The sequence below is a fragment of the Bos javanicus genome, chromosome 17 (genome assembly GCF_032452875.1).
Source record: "Bos javanicus breed banteng chromosome 17, ARS-OSU_banteng_1.0, whole genome shotgun sequence".
NCBI lineage: Eukaryota > Metazoa > Chordata > Mammalia > Artiodactyla > Bovidae > Bos > Bos javanicus.
The window spans coordinates 30,293,911-30,320,801 of NC_083884.1; the positions used below are offsets into that span (position 1 = coordinate 30,293,911).

Below are 26,891 nucleotides of genomic sequence, written 5' to 3' on the forward strand. Positions count from 1 at the left end.
GGTGAAAACCAAAATCCAAAAGGATACACTCATCCCAGTGTTTGCTGCAGCACTATTTACAATAGCCAAGACATGAGTGAGTGAAGTCCCTCAGTCGTGTCCGACTCTTTGAGACCCCATGGACAGTAGCCTACCAGGCTTCTCCGTCCATGGGATTTTCCAGGTAAGAGTACTGGAGTGGGTTGCCATTTCCTTCTCCAAGACATGGAAGCAACCTAAATGCCCACTGACAGAAGAATGATAAAGATGTGGTACATATATACAATGGACTATTACTCAACCATAAAAAAGAATGAAATAATGCCATTTGCAGCAACATGGGTGGATCTCAAGATTACCGTACTAAGTCAGACAAAGAAAGACAAATATCATAGGCTATCACTCATATGAGGAATCTAGTTTTAAAAGGATACAAACGAACTTATTTACAAAGCAGAAACAGACTTACAGATATTGAAAATAAACGTATGGCTGCCAAAGGGGAAATGTGAAGGGAAGGGATAAATCAGGAGTTGGAATAAACATGCCCACAGTACAATATATAAGATAGATAACCAACAAAGACATACTGTATAGCACGGGGAACACTACTCAATATTCTGTGATAACCTATGTAAGAGAAGAATCAAAGAATGACTAGATGTATAACTGAATCGCTTGGTACACCTAAAACTAACACAATGCTGTAAATCAACCATACTCCAATAAAATTAAAATATTAAAAAAGGAACAAGGCAACAATAACAAAAGGAAAATAAATAGCAATGTAAAAGAATTCAACCTAATACTAGTCTCCTGGATTACTGAAATCTCGACTATTAGAAAAATAATTTTTATAAAAATACATGTTTTAATGAATTTAAACACACCAATTCAACTGAAACTTTGTTTTAGAAACTGATTGTACATACAAGTATTTACTTGTAAGAATTATTTTACACCATATTTTTAGAATCCAGAACCATTCTTATATAATGATAAAAAATATGACTGTATTACTAAAGTGACCAAGTTATAATCTATTTTTCAAAATTTAATTCACATAAAGACATTCTCCTATAGGAAACATTGCCAGAATGTATAAAAATTCACTTTGTCAATGGTTATTATATGTAGAATAATTATGTAGAATTATTATGTGCCTATGTAGAATAATTATGTGCAAAGAACCAAGTGCCATAGGAATGCAAAGCTTTGAAAAACAGAACTCTGGCTCCCAGAAGACCTTATCTCCACTGTCCTACCATATCCTCTTAGAGTTAAGTCCACAAAGCAGCTTTCTCTTTATAGAAACTATGCTATCTTTTGCCAAAATAAATTATATTCATCATCATAAAAAGGCCTATTTATCGTTACATTGGATTTCTATCCTTGTTCCAATTTTCTATTTATGATCATAGTTCTCCTGATTACTTATTTTAGCCTGGTATGGAAGTTTGAAATCTTAGTTCCACTTCAGTTGGTTCTTTTACATAGAAGTTACTAATGTAGGTTCTAGGACAATGGTTCTTTGTAACAATGGACTGAGTCTCAAATGGTTTAAACATTTTTGATGAAAGCAGGCATAGATGGCTTTGAGAGAGAGAAAGAGAGAGAGATGAAAGTGAGAGAGAACTGTTTATTATAATTTAAATTATAGGCAATTTCTTACTTAGGATGAATTGTTCAAGAAAAACAAAATAAAGTATTATATTTCTTGGGTATATAATATCTGATAGGATAACTTATAAACATAATTCTCAACAATCCTTCATGGAATAAATTATTTAGTATTCCCACTTCATAAATGAGTTAACTGATACTTGGAGAGACCAAGGCCATACAATTAGCAAATGGTAAGTTATGATTCCAAAGTATATTTATGACTCCAAAGTCACAGTCTTCCTATTAAACTTACGCTGATTCTTAGAACTCAATAACCTCTTGTACTTTTTAACCACTTATATGACACACCTAGTTCTGAATTTATGGCATGGCTCCTGAGTAAGAATTCTTGGACTATTTAGTTTTGCATTTTAACTTTTCACAAGGTTTTGAAAGGAGATTCTAAACTACCCTTCACAGAATATAGGTTTGCCTCCACTGCACTGTGCTTTTGTCTGTACCTCCTTCACGTTCTCACCACTTTATAAAGACCTATGGTGGTGGTTTACTCGCTAAATTGTGTCCATCTCTTTGTGACCCCATGTACTGTAGTCTGCCAGGCTCTTCTTCCATAGGACTTCTCAAGCAAGAACACTGGAGTCGATTGCCATTTCCATCTCCAGGGGATTGTCCCAGCCCAGGGATCGAACCCAGGTCTCCTGCTTGGTAGGAGGATTCTTTACCACTGAGACACCTGGGAAGCCTGTTACGACCACTTTGAACACGTGACTTCTCTCTCCCCAGCACTTTCCATCTTCCTACTTCTTCACTTGAAGGTCTAACAGTCATTACAAGTTTAACATGTCCAAGGAAGAACTTTTGATCTCTTACCTACAATATCCAATTTTTTAACAAGTCGTCTTATTTCAACTTGTAAATTTTATCTAAAGTACATTAGTACTTCATTTCCTCTGCTACCACTTGACTTTAGTCAAATTTTCCCCTGCATTATTGAAATTAACTTATATGCAGAGTACATCATGAGAAACGCTGGACTGGAAGAAGCACAAGCTGGAATCAAGATTGCCGGGAGAAATATCAATAACCTCAGATATGCAGATGACACCACCCTTATGGCAGAAAGTGAAGAGGAACTCAAAAGCCTCTTGATGAAAGTGAAAGTGGAGAGTGAAAAAGTTGGCTTAAGGTCAACATTCAGAAAACTAAGATCATGGCATCTGGTCCCATCACTTCATGGGAAATAGATGGGGAAATAGTGGAAACTGTCAGACTTTATTTTTCTGGGCTTCAAAATCACTGCAGATGGTGACTGCAGCCATGAAATTAAAAGATGCTTACTCCTTGGAAGGAAAGTTATGACCAACCTAGACAGCATATTAAAAAGCAGAGAGATTACTTTCCAACAAAGGTCCGTCTAATCAAGGCTATGGTTATCCCAGTGGTCATGTATGGATGTGAAAGTTGGACTATAAAGAAAGCTAAGCGCAGAAGAATTGATGCTTTTGAACTGTGGTGTTGGAGAAGACTCTTGAGAGTTCCTTGGACTGCAAGGAGATCCAACCAGTCCATTCTAAAGGAGATCAGTCCTGGGTGTTCATTGGAAGGACTGATGTTGAAGCTGAAACTCCAGTACTTTGGCCACCTGATGCAAAGAGCTGTCTCACTGGAAAAGACCCTGATGCTGGGAAAGATTGAAGGCAGGAGGAGAAGGGGACGGCAAAGGATAAGGTTGGATGGCATCACCGACTCAATGGACATGGATTTGGGTGGACTCTGGGAGTTGGTGATGGACAGGGAGGCCTGGTGTGCTGCGGTTCATGGGGTCACAAAGAATCGGATACGACTGAGCGACTGAACAGAACTGAATTCTAATAGTCTCCTATGTGAAGCTACTTTATTGCTACTCTTGCCCCAGTAAGCCAGATAGGCCTTTAAAAACATAGATCAGATCACTCCTTTGCATGAAATTCTCAAGAGGTTTCCCAATGCACATACAGTAAAATTCAAAGCACAGTTGTTGTTTATGTCATGTCCGACTCTTTGTGACCTCATGCACTGCAGCACGCCAGGCTTCCCTGTCCTTCCCTGTCTCCCGGAAGTTCCTTTTCATTATATCATGTCCTCATATCTAATACTGCTTCAACCATGCACTCACCCCCTATAATTCTTTCTCCCATTTATCTGCTTCATTTTCTTCATGGCATTGATAAGCACCTAAAATTATCTTTTATTTTTATCTAGCTCCCATACTAGAATATAAACTCTATGAAAGTAAGAACCTTGTCGTTTTGTTGCTATCTTACCAGTGGTTAGGGTCAAATATCTATTGAATGAACCAAAATCAAACACAATATATTAATAAATTATGGAAACACAAGAAAACTGATTTAAAAGTTTATCATTTTAAAAGACAAGAAAATAAAAAAAGCTTATCTTCAGATTACCTATACTACACATTGCAAGAATAAAAAGAGTAGTGTTTCATTTCACAAACTAAATGTACCTTAAAAAGGGAAAGTCTTTTAATTTCTTTGGTTACAGTTTTACAAATACAATATATCTTTAGTCAGCCTATTAAAATTTCTTATTTATCTTTTTATTAGACATTGCAAAAAGCTTAAAACAACAATTTAAGATAATATGCGTTAAATTTTCAGTTTTATAACAGAAAATCTTCCCCAATAACACTTGGATATTAAACTTAAAAATGTTTAGCCTATCAAAAATTTCAGAATTGCTGAAAATTTAGTATAAAGAATGGAAAATGAAGGTAACACATACTTACATTTGGTCCTTGGGTTTCCTGCAGCCATTTAAGGATGTGGGTCAAAGAGAAAGTTTGACAATAATTAAATGTACTGTGTCTCAAAACACATGAACTTAAGCAAAACAGTTAAATTTGAAGATAATTTAATGCTGAAATTAACTATTTTTCAGTTATCTCATATAGGCTGTTTATAAGTTCTCAAGTTTTTCAACTTAATTCTTTTTCTTTTTTAAAAAAGCTTAATTGAAATATAGTCACAACCAGACAATTCACTCATTAAAGTGTACAACTCAATGTTTTCAGTATATTCAACAAGGTTGTGTAATTGTCAACTTAATTTAAAAATGAAGTTTATTGGTTTCTTTCTTCATGCATACATGTTTATAGAAAATCTTGAAAATACAGAAAAGCATGTTTGAAGAAAAACTATTTTATCTACAGAAAACCATAATAATATTTTGGTATACTTTTTTCCAACATTTTCACTTCTGCATAGTTTTTTTTTTTTGCACAGGTTTTTAAATGAACTTACTGTTCTAGGTTTTTTTATACCTATGTCATATCATAGTTTTATACATTATTTTTGCATTAAAAATACTTTTCATTCATTATTGTAAACTTTTAATAATAACTTGCTAAAATCTACTGAATGACTGTTATTTGCCAGGCACTGTTCTAGAAAGGAATAATCATTTAATACTTTAAATAACCTAAGAGATTATTCCCATTTATGAAGGAAAAGTTGAGGCACTAAAAGGTTCAAGGTTATACAGGTAGTAAATGGCAAAAAGTAACAAACATAAAATAACCAATCATACAACATTCCAATGTTATAAACCACAATTTAATTAACCATTTTTCTACTATTAGACATTTAATTTATTTCCAGTGGTTTTATCTTTAGAGTAAACGTCCCAGAATTAATATGACTCTGTCAAGGGATGTGAGATTTTTAAAGGCTCACAATGCATATGGTAAAAATGCTTTCAAAAGGTTGAACAGTCATTAGTAATGAAAGTGCCCATTTCACAACAGCCTCATGGCTACCGTGTTTTATTTTTAAAAATTTTTTGTAATTGCTGCTTTAACTTTACATTTCTGTTATTACCACCAACGCTGAACATTTCTTTATATCTGTGCATCAGTTTCCTTCCTTCTTCTGGGAATAGTCTGATGTCATCTTGAAATTTAAGTTAAGAACTATTTCTAAACCTCAACTGATATTTAAATGTAAATGCATTTAAAATATGAGCTTCCAAAAAAAAAAAAAATAAAATAAAATAAAATATGAGCTTCCTTCATAAGTCAAACACTTACTTCCCATATAAAACTCAAAGGAACCAGAAGGGCAGTTTATCTTTATTATACAATAGAAATAAAATCTATAAATTGCCTTTTTAAAAGGTATGAAACAAACAAAAAAAAAGATATGAAACAATTTTTCACTTCTTTTCATTCTTGCTTCTTACTTCTTAAGCATTTTCTGAACTGACAAATTTCACTGCTGTAGAAAAGCTGGATAGTATCTATCATGCCTTTTGATAACTAAATCTATATATAAATAAATAAAAGATTTCAAGGTATTATAAAAGGATATAATAAGGGTTTTCTAACAGCAAAGAGGCCATTCGGGCTTCTTTAATCATAGGACGAGCCATTAGTGTTCGTCGTCTCCAGTAATGCTAAGGAAAGAAAAGATGACTTACTTAAGAATACAGTAAGTAAATTAGAAGTTTGAGATTAACATATACAACTACATATAAAAATAGAAAATTAAGAAGGACAAGTAGCACAGGGAACTCTACTAAATATTTTGTAATAACCTATAAGGGAACAGAATCTGAAAAAGAATGGATATATGTACATGTATAACTGAATGATTTTGCTGTACACCTGAAACTAAGACAACATTGTAAATAAACTATATTCAAATATAAAATAAATAAATCAAATTTTAAAATATAATAAACACATCTATTAAGGAGAGTAGGTGGGTGTCATAATAAAGTCTTACATGATCTCCTGTTCCAGCAAGATGAATGCATACAGGTCTGTATTTGCTGTTCCACTCTTTAGGCACAATAAATTGGAACCTATTTAAAATAAGATGGCACATCAGTGAAACTAAAAGGTTTTAAATACATACTTTGAATTCTTTAAAGTTCCATAATTAAATTTTTTGGGAGAAAAAATCATTTAGAATTTTGACATTTATTTGGAAGTGACTGATTAAACTACTGTTTGCCCAATGGCAACAAAGATATTGTAAATTTGCTTTGTATTACAGTGTTAAAATATTTAATTATAAGCACAGAATTTAGCATAGTCATTTTCACCTTATTCAATACCACAACTTTATATATGCAAAATGAAATTTTCTTATTTTGTAAAGACATCAACAAATATAATTAAGTCCTAGAAAAACAATTCTTTAGACAGGTCTACTTTTTCTCCTTGCAGGAATAATGCTTGGCTGTACAAGCTGTTGATGTATCAACAAAATAGTTCATGGTTATCTTTTTTTCAATTTGGAGTGTATGACAGGATTTATTAAAACTTTTATGTTTGACGGTAAAAGCAAACCACGCCCCCGCAGAAAATATTTATTTGTCGTCTTCTTATTATAGTATTTGGTCTCCTCTATAATGTTTTTTCCTATATGACTTTAGCCATTGTAGTAAGATATATACAGATAAAATTTACCATTTTTAATTGTACAGTTCAGTGACATTAAATACATTTACATTGTTGAGCAACCCCTACCACTATCCATTTTCAGAATTTTATCTTCCCAAACTGATTTATTTTTCTCTTCAGTTTTCTTAGCAGTTGACATTCTGGAATAATTATCATAGTAGAATTCTGCATTCTGTCAGTCAAGGTTTGACCTCAGATGGCTGCAGTCTTGGGCAATATAAACCTGAATTCTGAGCTTACTTTGCCTGGGCAAGGGAAAACACCACTACTTGTACGTGCTTAGTCACTCAGTCATGTCTGACTCTATGCAACCCTTTGGACTGTGTCCTCTGTCCACAGGATTTTTCAAGCAAGAATACTGGAGTGGGTTGCCATTTCCTTCTCCAGGTGATCTTCCTGACCTAGGGATCAAACCCGAGCCTCTTGTGTCTCTTGTACTCCAGGCAGATTCTTTAACTGCTGAGTCATCAGGGAAGTCCCACCTACTGTAAATTGTTAAATAGAATATAGACAAGTAAATTTAGGATGGTTTAATGATTATTTCTATTCTATGCTCATGCAAACTAACTCTTAATTTTCTATCTCATAGTCAAAACTACCAATGTTAACAGTTCTGCTTCATTTTGGGCTTCCCTGGTGGCTCAGTTGGTAAAGAGTCTGCCTTCAACGTGGGAGATCAGGGTTTGATCCCTGGGTTGGGAAGATCCCCTGGAGGAGGACATCCCCTGGCGGGCTCCTCCATGGGTTTGAAAAGAGTTGGACACGACTAAGTGACTAAGCACAATGACTGCTTCTTTTAGTATTCCCAGCACTCTACTGCTTCTTGATATATTGAAGATTATGCTGGTAACAGTTTAAGTTCAAATGTATACTAAACTTTAAACTTTTACTCTCTCTCCATATTTTAATGGAAAAATACTGAATAATTATTGTAATTAAAAAGTAATTTGAAATAATGACATTGATATTAATTGCATACATCAACATAAACAACCTACTACCGTAACTTTCTAAATAAAAATTCTTACCTAGCAATAACAGATTCAATTGGCATGATATCAGGCACATAATGGGCCATGGGGGAAACAAAGTGTCCATCTAGGATCTTACAATCTGATTGCTCTTCAATCTAAGAAAAAGCAAAACCAAGTTGTATACACAAGGATGAAGATATCTCAGTCTATCATAGATGTTTTTCTATTTAAAAGTTCTATTTATCTGTTCTGGAATTAGACAGGGATAGCTGCACATTTTGGAATATAATAAAAAACTACACTGAATTGTATATTTTAAAAGGGTGATTTTTCTGTATTTGAATTATTTCTCAATGTTTGAAAACTGAGAGTGAGAGTGAGATAAGGTTGGGGGAGAAGAAGGATATCTCCAAGAAAGCATTCTAAAATCCTAACAGTAATTCCTCCAAGGGAGGAAAATGGAAATAGGGGGTAAAAAGTGCCCGGAGTTAGAGTTCTGATCTTTATGTGGTATGTTTTAAATTTGTTTAAGCCTATGAGTCTTTCTTCTCATTGGAGAAGGAAATGGCAACCCACTCCAGTGTTCTTGCCTGGAGAATCCCAGGGACAGGGGAGCCTGGTGGGCTGCCGTCTCTGGGGTCGCATAGAGTCGGACACGACTGAAGCGACTTAGCAGTAGCAGCAGCATGAGTCTTTAGTTGAAGAAAATAGAGAAAATGGAAATATTTAGCCAAGTTTGAGGGAGAAATGTTCTAAATCCAGAAGATATAAGGAACTGTTATATGGTATAGAGGAGGGATTTCCAATTTACAAGATTCTGTGTTTAGCAGTGAAAGTCTTTTATCCAATATACAAAAGAGATGAAAGTGGAGTTATTTTGGTTGATGGCAGTGAGGAATATGAAGTTTAACCATTTGCAGCTCCTCCCCAACAACACTAAATATCCAATTACATAAACCTAGAAATATTTTACAAAAAAACATGGCTGCTTAAAAACAAAACTATTTCAAAAACATGTTCTCATATTCTCTAATTTTATAGCATTTTCTTTCTACCCTTCTCTCAGCAATTAACTGTATCCCATAAGAATTCCCTGATGTTATATAACAATTGTTTGGCTAACAACTTTTCATGTGCTGATTCTCTAACTAGAGTACTTCCCTGTATTATTTGTAATTCTTCTGAAATGTTGAATAATTTACTTTAACTTTCTTGAGCCTAAAGATAAAAGAGGAGGTTCAAAAAGATCCAGCCCTAAATATTTTCTTGTATTTATCTAAGTGTTAAAAATATGCTCCTATATATAAACATGCAAATAGTTATTGTAAGCATTCAGTTAGAATATATACAATAATAACATTTAAAAAAATATTAAATGAAAAAAATCTATACTGTACTCATGTTTTAGAATTCACTGTTATTATACTCCAACATTCAGCCCACTCTTGCCACACAGTTATATAAAACCTGAATTTCTATAATTGCATTTCTTTCATTTTAATACCTTATCGATGTACACTGGATAATCACTTGAAACCAGATTCTGACATCTTTCTCGATTTCCAATAATCTTTCTGAATTCAAAGAGTCTATTATGGGAAGGGAGGAAAAGGGAAAAATTCATTATTCCCATTATATTGAGACTGTTGAAAAGTAACTAAAAATTAGCAAGTCCAGTTTACAAACTGTATTAAAATTTAATTTTAATAATTAAACAAAAAATTAGGTTTTGGTTTTTTTCAAGACTGAAATTTTGTTTCAGAAAAAACATGAGAAATATCATTGTTCTGAAAGTAATTAACATATGCAAGCCTCAAAATTAAAGGTGCAAATCCTGAATTAATTTTCAGAAATCCAAATGTTTCCATGAGCTATATAGTATATCACAGTTTTATAGTCATCACAAATTCAAGTTATTCAAGAAAGTTCAGTCCTTGAAAACTCTAAGCAATAATTCAGATCAGATCAGATCAGTCGCTCAGTCGTGTCCGACTCTTTGTGACCCCATAAATCGAAGCACGCCAGGCCTCCCTGTCCATCACCAACTTCCGGAGTTCACTCAGACTCACGTCCATCGAGTCACTGATGCCATCCAGCCATCTCATCCTCTGTCGTCCCCTTCTCCTTCTGCCCCCAATCCCTCCCAGCATCAGAGTCTTTTCCAATGAGTCAACTCTTCACATGAGGTGGCCAAAGTACTGGAGTTTCAGCTTTAGCATCATTCTTTCCAAAGAAATCCCAGGGCTGATCTCCTTCAGAATGGACTGGTTGGATCTCCTTGCAGTCCAAGGGACTCTCAAGAGTCTTCTCCAACACCACAGTTCAAAAGCATCAATTCTTTGGCGCTTAGCCCTCTTCACAGTCCAACTCTCACATCCATACATGACCACAGGAAAAACCACAGCCTTGACTAGACGAAACTTTGCTGGCAAAGTCATGTCTCTGCTTTTGAATATGCTATCTAGGTTGGTCATAACTTTTCTTCCAAGGAGTAAGTGTCTTTTAATTTCATGGCTACAGTCACCATCTGTAGTGATTTTGGAGCCTCAAAAAATAAAGTCTGACACTGTTTCCACTGTTTCCCCATCTATTTCCCAAGAAGTGATGGGACCGGATGCCATGATCTTCGTTTTCTGAATGTTGAGCTTTAAGCCAGCTTTTTCACTCTCCTCTTTCACTTTCATCAAGAGGCTTTTTAGTTCCTCTTCACTTTCTGCCATAAGGGTGGTGTCATCTGCATATCTGAGGTTATTGATATTTCTCCCGGCAATCTTGATTCCAGCTTGTGCTTCTTCCAGTCCAGCGTTTCTCATGATGGACTCTGCATATAAGTTAAATAAACAGGGTGACGGGGCGCGCAGGAAAACTAAACCAGTTGCGATTTGGTGAAGTCTTCTAATATCTTCGCGGGCGCAGGAGGGCCTAGAGGAGCTATCCTACGTTGAAGGTCAGGAAGGGCGGCGGTGAGGAGATACCCCTCGTCCAAGGTAAGGAGCAATGGCTGCCCTTTGCTGGAACAGCCATGAAGTGATACCCGACACCCAAGATAAGAGAAACCCAAGTAAGATGGTAGGTGTTGCAAGAGGGCATCAGAGGGCAAACACACTGAAACCATACTCACAGAAAACTAGTCAGTCTAATCACACTAGGACCACAGCCTTGTCTAACTCAATGAAACTATGCCATGCCCGTGGGGCAACCCAAGACGGGCGGGTCATGGTGGAGAGATCTGACAGAATGTGGTCCACTGGAGAAGGGAATGGCAAACCACTTCAGTATTCTTGCCTTGAGAACCCCATGAACAGTATGAAAAGTAAGCAATAATTACCAAAGTTAAAAATCTATGTCTGAGAGCTCTTTAAGTCTGAATTACTTTAAAAATAGTTCAATTTATGATTATGTGAGTTAAAACTTAACAGTAATAATTAGACAAAAGAGAGAAAATAATTTTTTTTATTTAATAGTTAATGCTTAACTTACCAATCACTTTATAGAAAAAGGCTTTTTTAAAAACTGAAATGAAATTTTAAATGTTTACTAAAACAACAAACTTGGAGCAAGCATGCAGAGAAACTGCTTACCTTTTGAGATCCTCTGGCCTTCCCCATCCTCTGATAAAAAGTTTTGTAAGGAGTAGTCTCCGGTATAGAATATCTAACTTGCTCACACCCATCAGTAGCAAACAAACATCTACAAAACAAACATTTAAATGACCTTGAAATATTATATTTTACTTAGCAGGTCAATTTTCTAACTCTCTCTTTACATATTAGGTACAAAGTAAAGATTGATCTACTCTTAGCAACTTTCCAATATACAACACAGTATTGTTAACAATAGTTACTATGCTGTACATTACATCCCTGTGACTTATCTTATAGGAAAAAAAAAATTGTAACTCTGGTTACAGACTGATGGATGTTATCTAAACTTGTGGTAAATGCATCACAATATATACATATATCAACTCATCGTGTTGTATACTTAAATATAACATTATATACCAATAAGACTGGGGGACAATGAAATAATGAGATTAAACTAGAACCTTGAATTTATTCTCTTGGGAATAAGATACAAGATACAGAAAAAAAGAACTAGGACGAAAGTAGAGAAGATGAAGTAGAGCTCTGAGCATCAGTAAACTGAATTCTCTAAGGCAGCACCTTCCCATTCTCAGCACAGTGACTGACAGCAAATACTCAATATCTGTTGATAACAATAGGAGTGGCTAATATGTAATACTGTTTTATCTGCCAGTCACCATTTAAAAACTACACACACACACACACACAAGTTCTTGTTTAAATCTTCCAACATTTTTATGAAGAAAGATATAGTACCCCAAGACAAGGAGAGGATAGGTGATTAAGGTCACGCAACAAGTGGGAGACAGACCTGACTAACGCATGACTAAAGATCTAACTACTCTTCTGTACTACAGTGCATGAAAAGTCATAATTAATCAATGTGACCTCTTCTGTACCACTTACCTGTCTTTCCCAAATAGTTCTGAAGCTTTTAAAAAAAAATCTGCCTCAGTCTTTTCAAATCGAATGGTGCAGTTTTGATTTGCAGGCAAAACCTGATTCAGGTTCAGGGTTTATTCTACTTAGAAAAATGGATAATGGAAACTAAAAGTTCAATCAGTGAGGTTTCATAAGTACTTACCTATTATTACTCTGAATGTTGGGGGAACCACCATTTACATCTTATATTTTTACTCTTTGATTTGTAACAAACAAGTTCATTTTAGTGCTCTTCTCTGCATTAAGTGTACAATCTAATCCACCATCAACTGCACTAGCACTTTATTATTTTTATGACTGGACCAGCAAAAACGTTTATTATTGTGAAGAAATTTCACTAGAATTCCATTCAAAACTTCTATCACCATTATTGTATTAAGATATTATCATATTATTGTGGCCATGTTAGTATATCAATGTATTGAAGGAGCAAATCTATCAAATACTAATCATATAGGACTTCTATAATTTATGATAGTTTATCGGAGGAAAATCAATTCCATTTAAAGAAGAGGATGAAAGCAAAAATCAATTTGAAGAATCCTTATGTACTCATTTATTTGCCACTTCCTCTGAAAAAAATTTTTTTAAACATTTCCTAAAACATTCTAAGAATTTTCAATAGTCACTTTAAAAGTTAATCCAGAACTGAATGACATCAGCTTCCTAGAATACCTACAGATGATGATAAAATACATTTTCGGCTTTCTTTTACTACTTTACAAAAGTATAGTCAATATTTTAAATACAGTCAAAATTTAATGTTAACAAGGGAGAAATGTCAATAATGTTGACATTATCTGTTAATAATTTTCTACTCAACTGGTTTGCATTGTTAATCAGAGAGGGGAACTCCTGTTACTAGTTTTTGTGGCAGTGGCTAAAGCCTTTGTGTGTTATTACCTAAACTTAACAACTTTAGTTTCAGCTGAATCTTGTGGGACAAAAAAACTTAAGAATTTCCTTACCTTAATGCACCAACCTCTTAAATAACATTTTCTCTCTCTCTTTTTTTTTAAAATAACATTTTCTGACTGAAAGATTTTTAGAACTGGACATGGAACAACAGACTGGTTCCAAGTAGGAAAAGGAGTCTGTCAAGGCTGTGTACTGTTACCCTGCTTATTTAACTTATATGCAGAGTATATCATGAGAAATGCTGGACTGGAAGAAGCACAAGCTGGAATCAAGATTGCCGGGAGAAATATCAATAACCTCAGATATGCAGATGACACCACCCTTATGGCAGAAAGTGAAGAGGAACTCAAAAGCCTCTTGATCAAAGTGAAAGAGGAGAGTGAAAAAGCTGGCTTAAAGCTCAACATTCAGAAAACGAAGATCATGGCATCTGGCCCCATCACTTCATGGGAAATAGATGGGGAAACAGTGGAAACAGTGTCAGACTTTATTTTTTGAGGCTCCAAAATCACTACAAATGGTGACTGTAGCCATGAAATTAAAAGACGCTTACTCCTTGGAAGGAAAGTTATGACCAACCTAGATAGCATATTCAAAAGCAGAGACATTACTTTGCCAACAAAGGTCTGTCTAGTGGTCACGGATGGATGTGAGAGTTGGACTGTGAAGAAAGCTGAGAGCCGAAGAATTGATGCTTTTAAACTGTGGTGTTGGAGAAGACTCTTGAGAGTCCCTTGGACTGCAAGGAGATCCAACCAGTCCATCCTAAAGAGATCAGTCCTGGGTGTTGATTGGAAGGACTGATGGTGAAGCTGAAACTCCAATACTTTAGCTACCTTATGAGAAGAGTTGACTCATTGGAAAAGACCCTGATGCTGGCAGGGATTGGGGGCACGAGGAGAAGGGGACGACAGAGGATGAGATGGCTTGATGGCATCACTGACTCGATGGACATGAGTTTGGGTGGATCCGGGAGTTGGTGACGGACAGGGAGGCCTGGGCGTGCTGCGATTCACTGGGTGGCAAAGAGTCGGACACAACTGAGCGACTGAACTGAACTGAACGAAATTATATACTATTTTCAAGCTTTCCTCAATTACCCATTTCTACATGTTTTACAAGTAGAACATGTTTTACATGTTTTACAACTACGTGGTATTCTGACATTAATACATAGTTTGCTGAAAAATCTTTTGCTGTCACCTAGTGAAGTCAAAGTCTGCATACGATAAGAATCGTCCTATGAAGTATGAATAACCAGATGTGATGTACTAGCAAAGAGCTGTGATGAAAGGCAACGTCATTTGAACATTCGCAGAGGCTGCAGAGATGGTGTAGAAAGGCAAAGCTTGGAGACTTTCTCAAGTAGTTAGGAGTTCACTCAATTTGTTGTTGCTGTTTCTGTAACTTTTTAAATAAACTGAAGTATAAAAGTAGAAATCCTAAGTATAACTGATTTATTTTCATAAAATGAACAACCTATATTTTATATAGATGCTTATAGTTAAAAGCAGTTAGAAAAAAGAAGGAAAGGTTATAAATAAAAATCAATGTTTTAACTGAGTCTTCAGGGAGATTAGTCAGGCAGATAGAAGATATGCAAACACAAAAGGGAAGATGTGAAAAAGTGTGACTTGCTGAAATAACACTGAGGGTCCAAAGAATAGGATCTCAAATGAGCAGGAAATACGTCATGCTATTATTAACATTTATCTAGTGGAGACTGATTGTTGACTTTAAAGATTCATAATAATTTTCTATAGAGATTGGATTTGAAGTCTTTACCTATCAGATTCATAGCAAAAAGCTTTCACCATTCCACTAATTTTAAAAATTAGTTTTTTATGCATTCCACGTTTTCTTCAATGTTTATATAATCAAACCAACCCATTGCACCATATCCAAAAGAACTCCCTAAAACACTGCAGTAAATATAAAATTCAATTTTTTTAATGTTAAATTCCTTTTTCTTATCAGAGGTCACTTGGGATTTTGCTTAATGGGGGTTCATAGTTGGTACCCCTATCATCAAACTGAGTACTAACACATCTGTAAAAATTATTCTTAGCTTGTAGACCATACAAAAACTGGCAGGTTGGCCCATAGGCCATAATTTGCTTACTCTTGAGCTAGAAAATCAAATAAATCATAGGTATGTCATGAATATCACAACACTGTCAAAAATGCAAAGATAAACTAAAATTGCATAAATAAAATACAGATATTGATTTTAAGAGAATTCATTATGTCAGAAAATTGAAAGTGTTAGTTGCTCAGTTGTATGGACTGTAGCAACCCCATGGACTGTAGCCTGTCAGGCTCCTCTGTCCATGGAATTCTCCAGGCAAGTATACTGGAGTGGGTAGCTATTCCCTACTCCAAGGGATATTCCTGACTCTGGGATCAAACCCAGATCTCCCACATTGCAGGCAGATTCTTTACTGAGCTGCCAGGCATTATGTCAGAAGGTAGACCTAAAATTTGTATTCTATCTAAAATAATTTCAATTAGCCATATTCTGTCTTAAAATTTAGAATTTGGTAGCTGTAAAAAGTGGAAGCAAGGCAAAATGTCGTGTATACATTGTATGTATATATACATGTGCTGTGCTTACTTGCTTAGTTGTGTCCACCTCTTTGCGACCCCATGGACTGTAGCTCGCCAGGCTCCTCTCTCCACGGGGATTCTCCAGTCAAGAATACTGGAGAGGGTTGCCATGCCCTCCTCCAGGGGATCTTTCCAACCCAAGGATTGAACTCAGGTTTCCCACATTGCAGGCAGATTCCTTATCATGGAGCCAGCAGGGAAGCCCCAAAATACTGGAGTGGGTAGCCTATCCCTTCTCTAGGGGATCTTCCTGACCCAGGAATGGAATGGGGGCGTCCTGCGTTGCAGGCAAATTCTGTGTCAGCTGAGCTACCAGGGAAGCCGGAAATATACACACAATGACGTATTATTCAGCCTTAAAAAAGGAGTAAAATTCTAACAAATGTTACACTATATGATGCTACATTTATGAGATACCTAGAGCAGCCAGATTCATACATGGAAAGCAGAGTGGTGGTTATCAAGGGCTGAGGGGAAGGGGAAATGGAGGAGGGTGATGGGTGTACAGTTTCAGTTTTGCACACTGAGAATTCTACAGATGGATGGTGGTGACAGTTGCACCTAATACCACTGAAGCATACAATTAAAATGGCTATGTAGGTGAATTTTATGTAATGTGTATTTTACCATAAAAATATGAAACCATTTTAGAAGTTGGAGTTGATTTGATTTGATAGTTTCTCTTCAAAAATTTTCAGAGGAAGTAAACTGACAATTTCACTCTTAACAACTTTCTCAGTAAGCAGAAATAAATCATTTGTAAGTAATTCTATTGACCCCAAAACAGAACTCAAGGCTCTTACTATTCTCTTTAAAAAACACTACTGTGTAATTTAAATATTTGAAGACTTCACTAAGACCTTTAAATAAAAGAATCTGAGAAACAAATCTTCTGAATCAAGTTGGTCCCTCCCCTCCCTCTGCCCCCACCCTCTGTCTTCTCACTTCCCCTGTCTTGAGGATTAGTTCCAAGAACACAGGCTACTTGGGTTTCTGCTTCAGGGTATCATGTAACTCTTATGAAGGTTGTTGGCTGAGCTGCATTCTCATTTGGAAGCTTGAATGGAGAAGAACCGGTTTTAAGTTCACTCAGGTTGTTAACAAAATTCATTTCAGCTTCATTATTTTGCTCAGCTAGAGGCCAGCCTCAGCTGCTACAGACTACTCACAGCTCCCTACCACATGGCTCTCTTCATAGCAAGTTCACAAAAGTCTACTTCTTTAAGGCCAACAGGACAGTGAGAGTGAGTGTGCTGACAAGATAAAGTCTTATACAGTCCTGCCCACTCAAAGGGAGGGGACTACCCAAAGAAGTAAACAGGAGGGCTACCTTAGAGACGGTCACACGGGGAGAAACCAATTGTACATCTCAGGCTTCTCTCAATGCCAGAGGTGACAATCACCATCTTCTCACTGTACCACCAACAGGAAAACACACAAATTGCATAGATCTGAATGAACATCTGTCTATAAGCAAGTAAGCTCTTGAAAGTTTTTCTAAATCACATTTATATATTTCCATTCACTCAAGAACACCTGCCCAGAGAAACAAACAAAATCCCTCAAAGCAAAATAAAGACCATTGCATCTTAGTATTTTTTTTTTTATAACATTTTGTTTTTTACTCACTAAACAAATTATAAAAGGTAAACTGGCTTCTAAAATGTTGTCCTCATCATATATATTTTCTAATTTAGTGCAATTATTAAAATCAAGTAAGTATATAAAGTTTATGTTTAAATTGCTTGATCAGCTTTTTTTTTTTTTCTTTACAGGGTAAATGTCAATATGTGTAGTCTTTGATCCCAGTTCCTGGGGTGGAGCTCCTAAAACTTTTAGAATTCCCTGAATGATAGGAGTGTCTTTATGCTAATGAGGTGACTCAAGGTGAGGCCCTAGATAGAGTCAGGATAATTTCTGCCTGGACACCAGAAAGACGAACTATTTGGTCTACCCCAGCTGGGTATACTCAGCTCAACTCTGATATTAATCACCCACAGATTAACACCACAGGAGTTAGTGCAGTTCCCACCAGTTAAAGGTTCAGTCCTCCAGATGCCATTGCTTCCAATGCCAACCACATTTTTAACTGACTTGGCTATAGGGAGTTCCTGTGACCACTTGGGTTAATAATTTGCCGGAACAACTCAAAAGAACTACTTAAACCACTATACTATTCTTCTTCTAGCTTCTTAATAAGGGATACAACTTAGCAACAGCCCCATGAAGAGACAATTGAGGCAAGTCATAAGAGGGAGTGTGAAGTTTCCATTTTCTTTTATTCCAGAGTCAGCGTGCATCATTCTCCAACACAGGTTCATTAACCAAGAAGCTCTGCCATGCCTCAGTGTCTGTAGAGTCATCATCGGGGTCTTCATGATTGATTGGATCCTTAGCAATGTGATTCAGTGCATCTCTGGCTCCTTACTTTTCTTGGAGGTCAGGCTGGCCCGAAGTCAGCCCTCTAATCAAATAGTTGGTCTTTCTGGTGTCCAGGCAGAAATTATCCTGACTCTATCTAGGGCCCCACCTTGAGTCACCTCATTAGCATAAAGACACTCCTATCATTCAGGGAATTCCAAGAGTTTTAGGAGCTCCACCCCAGGAACTGGGATCAAAGACTACACATATTGACATTTACCCTGTAAAGAAAAAAAAAAAAAAAAAAGCTGGTCAAGCAAATGGAACAGTTTATTCTTTAACCAAATAGCAAAATTCTGAGATAGTGTTCCATATTTCAAATAAGGGCTTCCCTTGTAGCTAAGCTGGTAAAGAATTCACCTGCAATGCAAAGAACTGGGTTCGATCCCTGGGTTGGGAAGATCCCTTGGGGAAGGGAAAGGCTACCCACTCCAGTATTCTGGCCTGGAGAATTCCATGGATTGTACAGTCCATGGGGTTGCTTAAGAGACCAACTCTATATATTAAGATATGCAACTCTAGCATAAAGAAAAGACAATACTGAGTGATAAATGATAATTTTAATTATTTTATTCTTTCATCTTTCTGGAATTGTTAAAAAAAATAGTATTGATACATTTTTGTGTACATTTATCACACTGTAGGAGAACAATGGCATGTCATTACAACACAGGACTTCATAATTTTCTGCAAGTATTTTAGACTACTTACTTTCTTTACAGTGGCAGGAAAAAAATGGGGGAGGATGGTCCATATCTTCCTGTTACATCCATACCATCAACAGCAATATGCATATTCCAAGTTAGTGTAAAAAAGAACAAAATCCCAACACTTGTGTTTTACGGTAACAAAAGTATATGAGACAACCCATTTTTCTACATCATATTCTTCTGAGTTGGTAACAGATAAACAAGCTAAAACAAACACACAAAAGTAGAAAGTTGCAGGGACTTCCCTGATGGTCCAGTGGTTAAGATTCCGTGATTCCAATGCAGGGGACATGGGTTCCACCCCTGGTCAGGGAATCAGGATAATGCATGCCACACAGCATGGCCAAAAAAAAAAGAAAAGGTAGAAAGTTGCCAAAGACAGGAAAAAGTGAAAGTGAAAGTGTTAGTCACTCAGTGGTGTCCAACTCTTTGCGACCCCATGGACTATAGGCTGCCAGATTCCTTTATCCACTTCAGGTAAGAACACTGGAGTGGGTAGACACTCCCTTCTCCAGTGGATCTTCCCTACCCAGAGATTTAACTCGGGTCTCTGTCATTGCAGGCAGATTCTTTACCATCTGAGCCACCAGGGAGACCCCCAAAGAATGGAAATGAACCTGAGAAAAGTGAACTCTTCAAATATTTTGTAAAGTACTATATTTATTGTTGTTGCCGTTTAGTAGCTAAGTTCAAAGTGTCCAACTCTTTTGCAATCCCATGGACTGTAGCCCGCCAGATTCCTCTGTCCATGGAATTCTCCAGGCAAGAATATTGGAGTGGGTTGCCATTTCCTCCTCCAGAGGATCTTCTTGACCCAGGGATCGAACCCTCGTCTCTTATATCGCCTGCATTAGGCAGGCGGGTTCTTCCCAGAAGCCCTCTGGGACTCTGGGGTTACACTAAAAGCTCAGTTGTTAAGTGGTGTCGGACTCTTTGCGACCCTGTGGGCTGTAGCCTGCCAGCAAGGTTCTCTGGCAAAAATAGAGTGATTTGCCATTTCCTTCTTCAAGATCTTAAACCCCATTTCATCACTAAGAACAATATAAAAGACCAAGTTTTCTGGGATGCTCTAAACTTGTAGGTTTTTCCAAGCGGGGCTAACTGCTATCCAGTGCCACCATAAACAGATTTTAATCCAAACCCAGGGTAAAGATAACTCCCATTTGCCAAGAGAAGGTACCATCTGGAGCCACATCAGATACTTTTTAAAGCCCTCGACTGACATTAGTGAGCTTCTGCAGAAACCGGACCCACTTTCAAAGTTTGTATCAAGCCAGACTGACACAATTGTCATCTATACTTTTACATAGCCAACGCAAAAAAGAAAAACAAAGTGAAACAAAAATAGAAGTTCTAGCACAGTACCAAGGAATGAAAAGTCTTTCCTAGAAATGTGCTCCATTGCTAAATCACACTCAACATCTATTATGCCATCTAGTACTTTCATCTCTTATCACTCTGTACATAAGCATTTAAATGCAACCCTAATTGTTTCTGGACATTTATCCTCAAATGGTTGATAATGGAGATATGTGATACACACATATCTCAAAGGCATACATGAAATTATAACACCATGTATAAGAACTTTAATCCACAAAAATCTAGACTTAATTTTTACATTTTTAAATAACTTATTTTCAACACAAATTTAAGTAGCAGTTTATACTGGAGTTAAGATACACCTGATATCCTCTATTAAAATTTACTACCCTACCTTGACAAATTTAACTCCTTTTAACCTTACACTGCTGCTGCTGCTGCTGCTAAGTCACGTCAGTCGTGTCCGACTCTGTGCGACCCCACAGACGGCAGCCCAACAGGCTCCTCCGACTGGAGAAGAGTAAAAAAACAACTTTATTTATTTGTTTGGAGGGGTATCTAGTCTAGCTGTCTATCTGCTATGTATTCTATTCTAAGCAGTCACCTATGGAAATCCAACAGGCAGACTGTCTCATATGCTTATGTGAAACATTCAGCAAATAATCAAATTTCAAATTTAGTTCTACTTTTCCACGGGCTTTAAAAGAAATATTTAGGTTTTTAAACATTTTTTAAAAATGTTTACTTTGAGTGTGTATGTTTCCTAAGAAATGATTTGTTCTTTTTCTTTTTTTTTAATTGGTACAATTCACAAAGCTTATTTACATTTCATCAGTTGTTTCATTCCATGTACTTCTGCCATCTAAAGTCATCACTTGGAGGCAACAATGGAAAACAGCCGTGTCAGAAGACCTGGGTTCCTCCACTAGCAGTGTGACCTTGAGTAAGCCACCTTAAACTATAAAAGGGGAATAACAGCTGGCCTAATACATAATAGCAAATTATTTCATTTATATAAAAATTGATAATCTATTTTGAAATATTTTGAGAAATATGGGAAAAGATTCTTCTTTACATTTTTTTCATAGGAAGACTGGTGCTGAAAAGCACAGGCTTTATAGTCAAGAGTCCTGTGTTTATGAGATTCTAGTTCTATTGCTAATTACTTACACATATTACTTAATCTCCATATTTTCAATTTCCTTGTATGCTCGAGACAATTCCACTTTCGAGGATCGTTGAAGGGATGAAATGAAGCAATTCAGTAAGTATTCATTCAACATATATTATTTAGTAACCATTCTGCTAGGTGCAATATTGGCTAAAAATTCCTTTGTCAAATATATATATGTATGTATATATGCCATACACTGTGCTAGACTCCAGAGATTAAAAAAGAAGTCAAAGATATATTAAAGCAACATCATGACAAAAAATACTAATTTTACCCATGTACTTTCTTGGAACCAGTCATAGAAATCTGATATGTTTTTGTAAATTGTTACAAACAAATCTGCAAGACTGAATCCAGTACACAGTGTCAGGTCTGGATTCAGAAGATAATCCTGAACTAATAAACACATTTCAAGTTTAGTTGTTTACCAGTGGAATGTGTCTAACAGGATACACACAAGGTCACAAACAAGACAAAGATCAGAAGTGGTGGTATATTACCATACAACACATTAACTAGTACAGGGCCTGGCACAGGATAAGTGCTCATAAATATTGATCAAAAGAATTGAATCTGGGTCCCAACTCTGCCACTTTCAGTGAGTGATTCTGGGTAAGTTATTAACTTCTCTAGGCCTTAGTTCTCTGTAAAGTAGAAATGTGTCTGCTTTACCTATCTCATAGGACTGTTGTGATCAGATGAAATCACATAAGAATGTATCTAGTGCTAATAACAAGGTAATTGTGACACACATGACTGCTGCTACCAATTAGCTTACTGGCCTGCTTGTAGGGGTAAGATGTTAACATGTAAGCGCCAGGAAAGAAACAGCACCATGATCTACTGAAACAAACAAAAACAACCCATAACATACTTCTTAAAATTGTCATATTCCTTGTGATGAAAAGAGCTGGTCATTGTCAAACTGGTGCTGTGTCTTTTCTAACCCCCAGGTTACAGCAGCAGACTCTGCTGAGTGACCTCTTGCAAGGCTGAAGCCCCCAGTCCACGCAGGCTGCAAAGGGTTCGAATCTGAGGAGCAGCTGGACCTCATCTCCATTCCAGGTCCTAATAAGGCAGTACGGATAAGGTGTCTTTGAAGTTAGCCGAGCAAAGAAAACCACGGCGCGTAGACACTTCCACCTTCCACAAGCGGAGGGACAGCCCGCCAGCCCACCTCACTCCGGCTGGGACCCCCCGAGTCTCCCGCCAAGCCTTGCGCTCTCGGTACTTGCCTCCTGGCACGTAGGCAAGCGCTGCAAGAGGCTTGGGAAGCGCGGCCTGGAACAGCTACTCACTCAGTGGCCGCTTGGCGGACGCCTGCTGTCCAGCTGGCCGAGACTCCCAGCGCCACGGCTCCCTAGGCTCCTGGGACTCGCCGTCCTTCTGAGCCCCAAACGCAGTGACAACAGTCTCCCCAGAAACTGAGAAGCGAGAGGTAGACGACAGAGCCGTGCAGGGAGGAGGATGAACTCTGGGCAGAGTGGCTGTTTGGACACGCCCCCAACCCTCCCTGGAGGCGGAGAGGCTCGGACTCGAGAGGAGGATGAGGACTTAAAGCTCCGCCCTTAACCCCCATCATCCGCTCGGCACCGCCCCGCCGCCTGCGTGACCCCGCCTCTGACCCGGGGGCGCTCCGCCCTTTCTGGTCGCCTTGCGTGCCCGCGCACTTGCCGGCCTGTTTTGACAGCTTCAGGACGTCCTGAAAGGGAGGGAGCAGGAGTTGTCGCGAGAGTTGGCCCCAAGCCTTGTGGGAGCTGTAACTATGGCGAATTTAGGGGTCGATTCTGAGCAGGAGCCGCTCTTAGGGGACAGGACACCCGGAAGCAGGTGAGCGGATGTTGGGGGAAGGCTCCCCTCACTCTCCTGCGCAGTTGGAACTGGCGCCTTTCCCTGCGTCAGGCTTAGTGGGCAAAATAAGGGGTGCCAGAGCGGCTGCAGCCGGCGGCAAGTCGCGCGAGATTGCAGGATGCGCTGCCACTGTCTAGAAAGGGCATCGAGTCGCGGAGCACCTTTGAGCCGGCGGGTTCTGGTGAAGGTGTTAGAGAAATGCAAACTGCTTCTTGTGCTTTCACTCCGTTGGTGATGCAGCAACCAGTTGGCCTGTTACATAACCGACCACTGTATACGTTTCACGCTGTTTTAATCGGTACTTGGCCTTAATAGTCACTTGACTGATTGCCTGATAATGATACTTTTTTGCAAGTAAACCTAAGATGAACTCATTTTTGTCCTATGCCAAATGTATAAGTAATAACTAATTTTTAAGCATTTAGGTGATGAGGTGTATTTTGACCCTAGTTTATGGACTGTGATTCAGAATTGTTTGTTTCTTACTACGCAATCAAATACGTATTTTCACATTTAGGAATACGAAGTTAAGTATCATTTTATGTTATACATACATCATTATCACAGTAAGTTAACCAATAAGTTCACAGGTAAGCTTCAGCTGTCTACAAACATGTTAATTTTAGCTCTTTTGTCCCCCTTAAGTACCAAACCTTTTTAAAAAATCACTTCTTTTGAAAGCCTGTGGAAAATGTGTTCGTCGAATCCCCCATCCACTAAACAGAATATATGAAATGTAATTTTATTTAGTTTTTTTTTGAGATTATTAAAATGAATATTACTTCGAAAGTATAGTGTAATAGAGTGACGTCCTCTGGGCTTAATGAAGCATTTGTGACTCTGCACTTCTATACTGATTTGTTCTACAGTGCCATACTTTTCACGTCGGTTTTTTTTTTCCCCCTGCCTATTCTGTTTCTAGCAAACTATTTCTCCTCATATTTTTGTTACCTGTTGGCAACCTCTGCTTTTGTTGGTGTCAGCAAACCTCTCTTCCCCCAGCTTTACTTCGGGATTTCTAATTTGCTGTGGCTTTGAAAATCATATATGTAAGTTTAATAGAATTGTGGGTAGTTAGAACACAGAAGCTCTGATTGAAAGCTAAAGATCTCTCCTACTAGTCAAGTGTATGAACTTGAGTGCATGGACTATGGGACTTTTAAATTTCTTAGCATTGTTTTGCTTCTTCCTAGTCCTTGGGAGTTTTCCACGTAGATTCAAGGATCCTTGAATTATGGTTAGATGTAGTCTTAGGGTACATTCTGTCACTTTGTCCAAATAAGGGTTAGTTGCTCAGTCGTGTCCGACTCTTTGTGACCACATGGACTGTAGCCAGTCAGACTCCTCTGTCCATGGAATTCTCCAGGCAAGAATACTGGATTGGGTAGCCATTCCCTTCTCCAGGGGAATCTTCCTGACCCACGGATCAAACCTGGGTCTCCTGCCTTGCAGGCAGATTCCTTACCATCTGAGCCACCAAATAAATCTACTTTAGGAAGGGAATTTTTTTTCCACTTAATTCTTAGCTTCAATTTTGTCCAAGTAAATGATAATGTTGTTATGGTTGTTGCATCGCTCAGTCATGTCTGTCTCTTTGCGACACAGTGGACTGCAGTGTTCGAGGCTTTCCTGTCCTTCACCATCTCCCGACGCTTATTCAAACTCATGTCTCTTAAGTCAGTGATGCCATCCAACCATCTCATCCTCTGTTGTCCCTTTCTCCTCCTGCCTTCAGTCTTTCCTAGCATCAATGTCTTTTCCAATGAGTTGGCTCTTCACTTCACGTGGCCAAAGTATTGGAGTTTCAGCTTCAGCATCAGTCCTTTCAATGAATGTTCAGGATTGGTTTTCTTCAGGATTGATTGGTTTGATCTACTTGCAGTCCAAGGGATTCTGAAGAGTCTTCTCCAGCACCACAGTTTGAAAGCATCAGTTCTTTGGTGCTCAGCTTTTATGGTACAACTCTCACATCTGTACATGACTATTGGTAAGACGTTAGCTTTGACTAGATGGACCTTTTTGGCAAAGTAATGTCTCTCTTTTTTAAATGAAGTGTCTAGGTTGGTCATAGCTTTTCTTCCAAGAAGCAAGTGTCTTTTAATTTCATGGCTGCAGTCACCATCTGCAGTGATTTGGGAGCCCAAGAAAATAAAAGTCTCTGTCATTGTTTCCATTGTCACCCCATCTGTTTGCCATGAAGTGGTGGGACTCTCTGCCATGATCTTCGTGTTTTGAATGTTGAATTGTAAGCCAGCTTTTTCACTCTCTTCTTTAACCTTCATCAAGAGACTCTTTAGTTCCTCTTCACTTTCTGCCATAAGGGTGGTGTCATCCTCATATCTGAGGTTATTGATATTTCTCCTGGCAATCTTGATTCCAGCTTGTGTTTCATCCAGCCCGGCATTTCACAAGATGTATTCTGCATGTAAGTTAAATAAGCAGGGTGACAATATACAGCCTTGACGTACTCTTTTCCCTATTTTCAACCAGTCTGATGCTCATTAGGTTCCATTTAAACTCAGATGTTCTATCCATCTGAATTTAGATTTAGCATTTTTATGAATAAAAAGGGAGTATTTTGAAAATAATTCAGTAAGTTTACTGTCTTTAAAAACATAGTTTCCCTAGTAAAAGGAACAGATGTAACACTGATTAGTAAGCCCTGTTCTCTTTGAATAAATTGCAAAAACATGAATCTATTTCACCACCACCCGTTCATCACTAAGAAGGCTGATTCTGATTTACTGATGTGGTGAGTCCTTAGTGATCCCCACTGACCCTATCCATAGAGTTTAAGAGCACAGGGGTTGGTAAACTTTTCTTGTAAAGGCCTGTATGGTAAATATTTTAGGCTTTGCAGGCCAGGAGGCAAAATCAAAGTTATTATATACATACCTAGATGTATATAATACATCTAGGTATGTATATAATACTTATACATACTTATACATTACTTGTATAATGTATACAAGTAAGAAAGTAAGCTTCCATAAAATTTTTGCAGTAATGAAATTTAAAATTTAACAGTAAAAGTACAATTTTTTATAATACAGCTCTAATAGCGAGACGAATAGAATTCTTGTGAGGGTGGCATTTTGTTTAATTGGAGTTCAAAGTTAATGTTTTCTGTCATGGAATTAATCACAAGTATTCATCTGTAAAAACTATTCTTAGGTCACAGACCACACAGAAACAGGTGGTAGGACAGATGGGCTTATATAGACAGTAGTTGAATATCCTAAAGTCTTACAGGTGCTTAAAATTTTTCTTTGCAACTTCAGCCTAATCTCTGTAAAACAGATATTACTAGCACTC

At 37.5% G+C, this 26,891-nt stretch overlaps 2 protein-coding genes across 10 annotated transcripts in view; one reads left to right on the forward strand and one right to left on the reverse strand.

Moving 5' to 3' along the window:
* Window positions 1–23,221, reverse strand: part of ABHD18 (abhydrolase domain containing 18) — a 39,226-nt gene extending 16,005 nt beyond the window's left edge. For 2 of the 9 annotated variants that reach the window (XM_061384226.1, XM_061384221.1), the window contains exons 1-7: window positions 22,961–23,220; window positions 11,625–11,733; window positions 9,548–9,632; window positions 8,098–8,198; window positions 6,387–6,465; window positions 5,968–6,054; window positions 4,391–4,416 (exon numbers count right to left, since the gene is read on the reverse strand). In XM_061384226.1, the coding sequence (XP_061240210.1) occupies window positions 4,391–4,416; window positions 5,968–6,054; window positions 6,387–6,465; window positions 8,098–8,198; window positions 9,548–9,632; window positions 11,625–11,716 (470 nt within the window). In that variant the 5' untranslated portion in view covers window positions 11,717–11,733; window positions 22,961–23,220. The other 7 variants (XM_061384223.1, XM_061384224.1, XM_061384222.1 and 4 more) reach the window with 7 other exon arrangements.
* A 178-nt stretch (window positions 23,222–23,399) lies between these two features.
* The window catches only part of MFSD8 (major facilitator superfamily domain containing 8), a 37,206-nt gene continuing 33,714 nt past the window's right edge, over window positions 23,400–26,891 (forward strand). Inside the window, exon 1 of the mRNA XM_061384218.1 lies at window positions 23,400–23,555. Coding sequence (XP_061240202.1) covers window positions 23,491–23,555 — 65 coding nt within the window. The 5' untranslated portion in view covers window positions 23,400–23,490. The remainder of the gene's footprint in view (window positions 23,556–26,891) is intronic.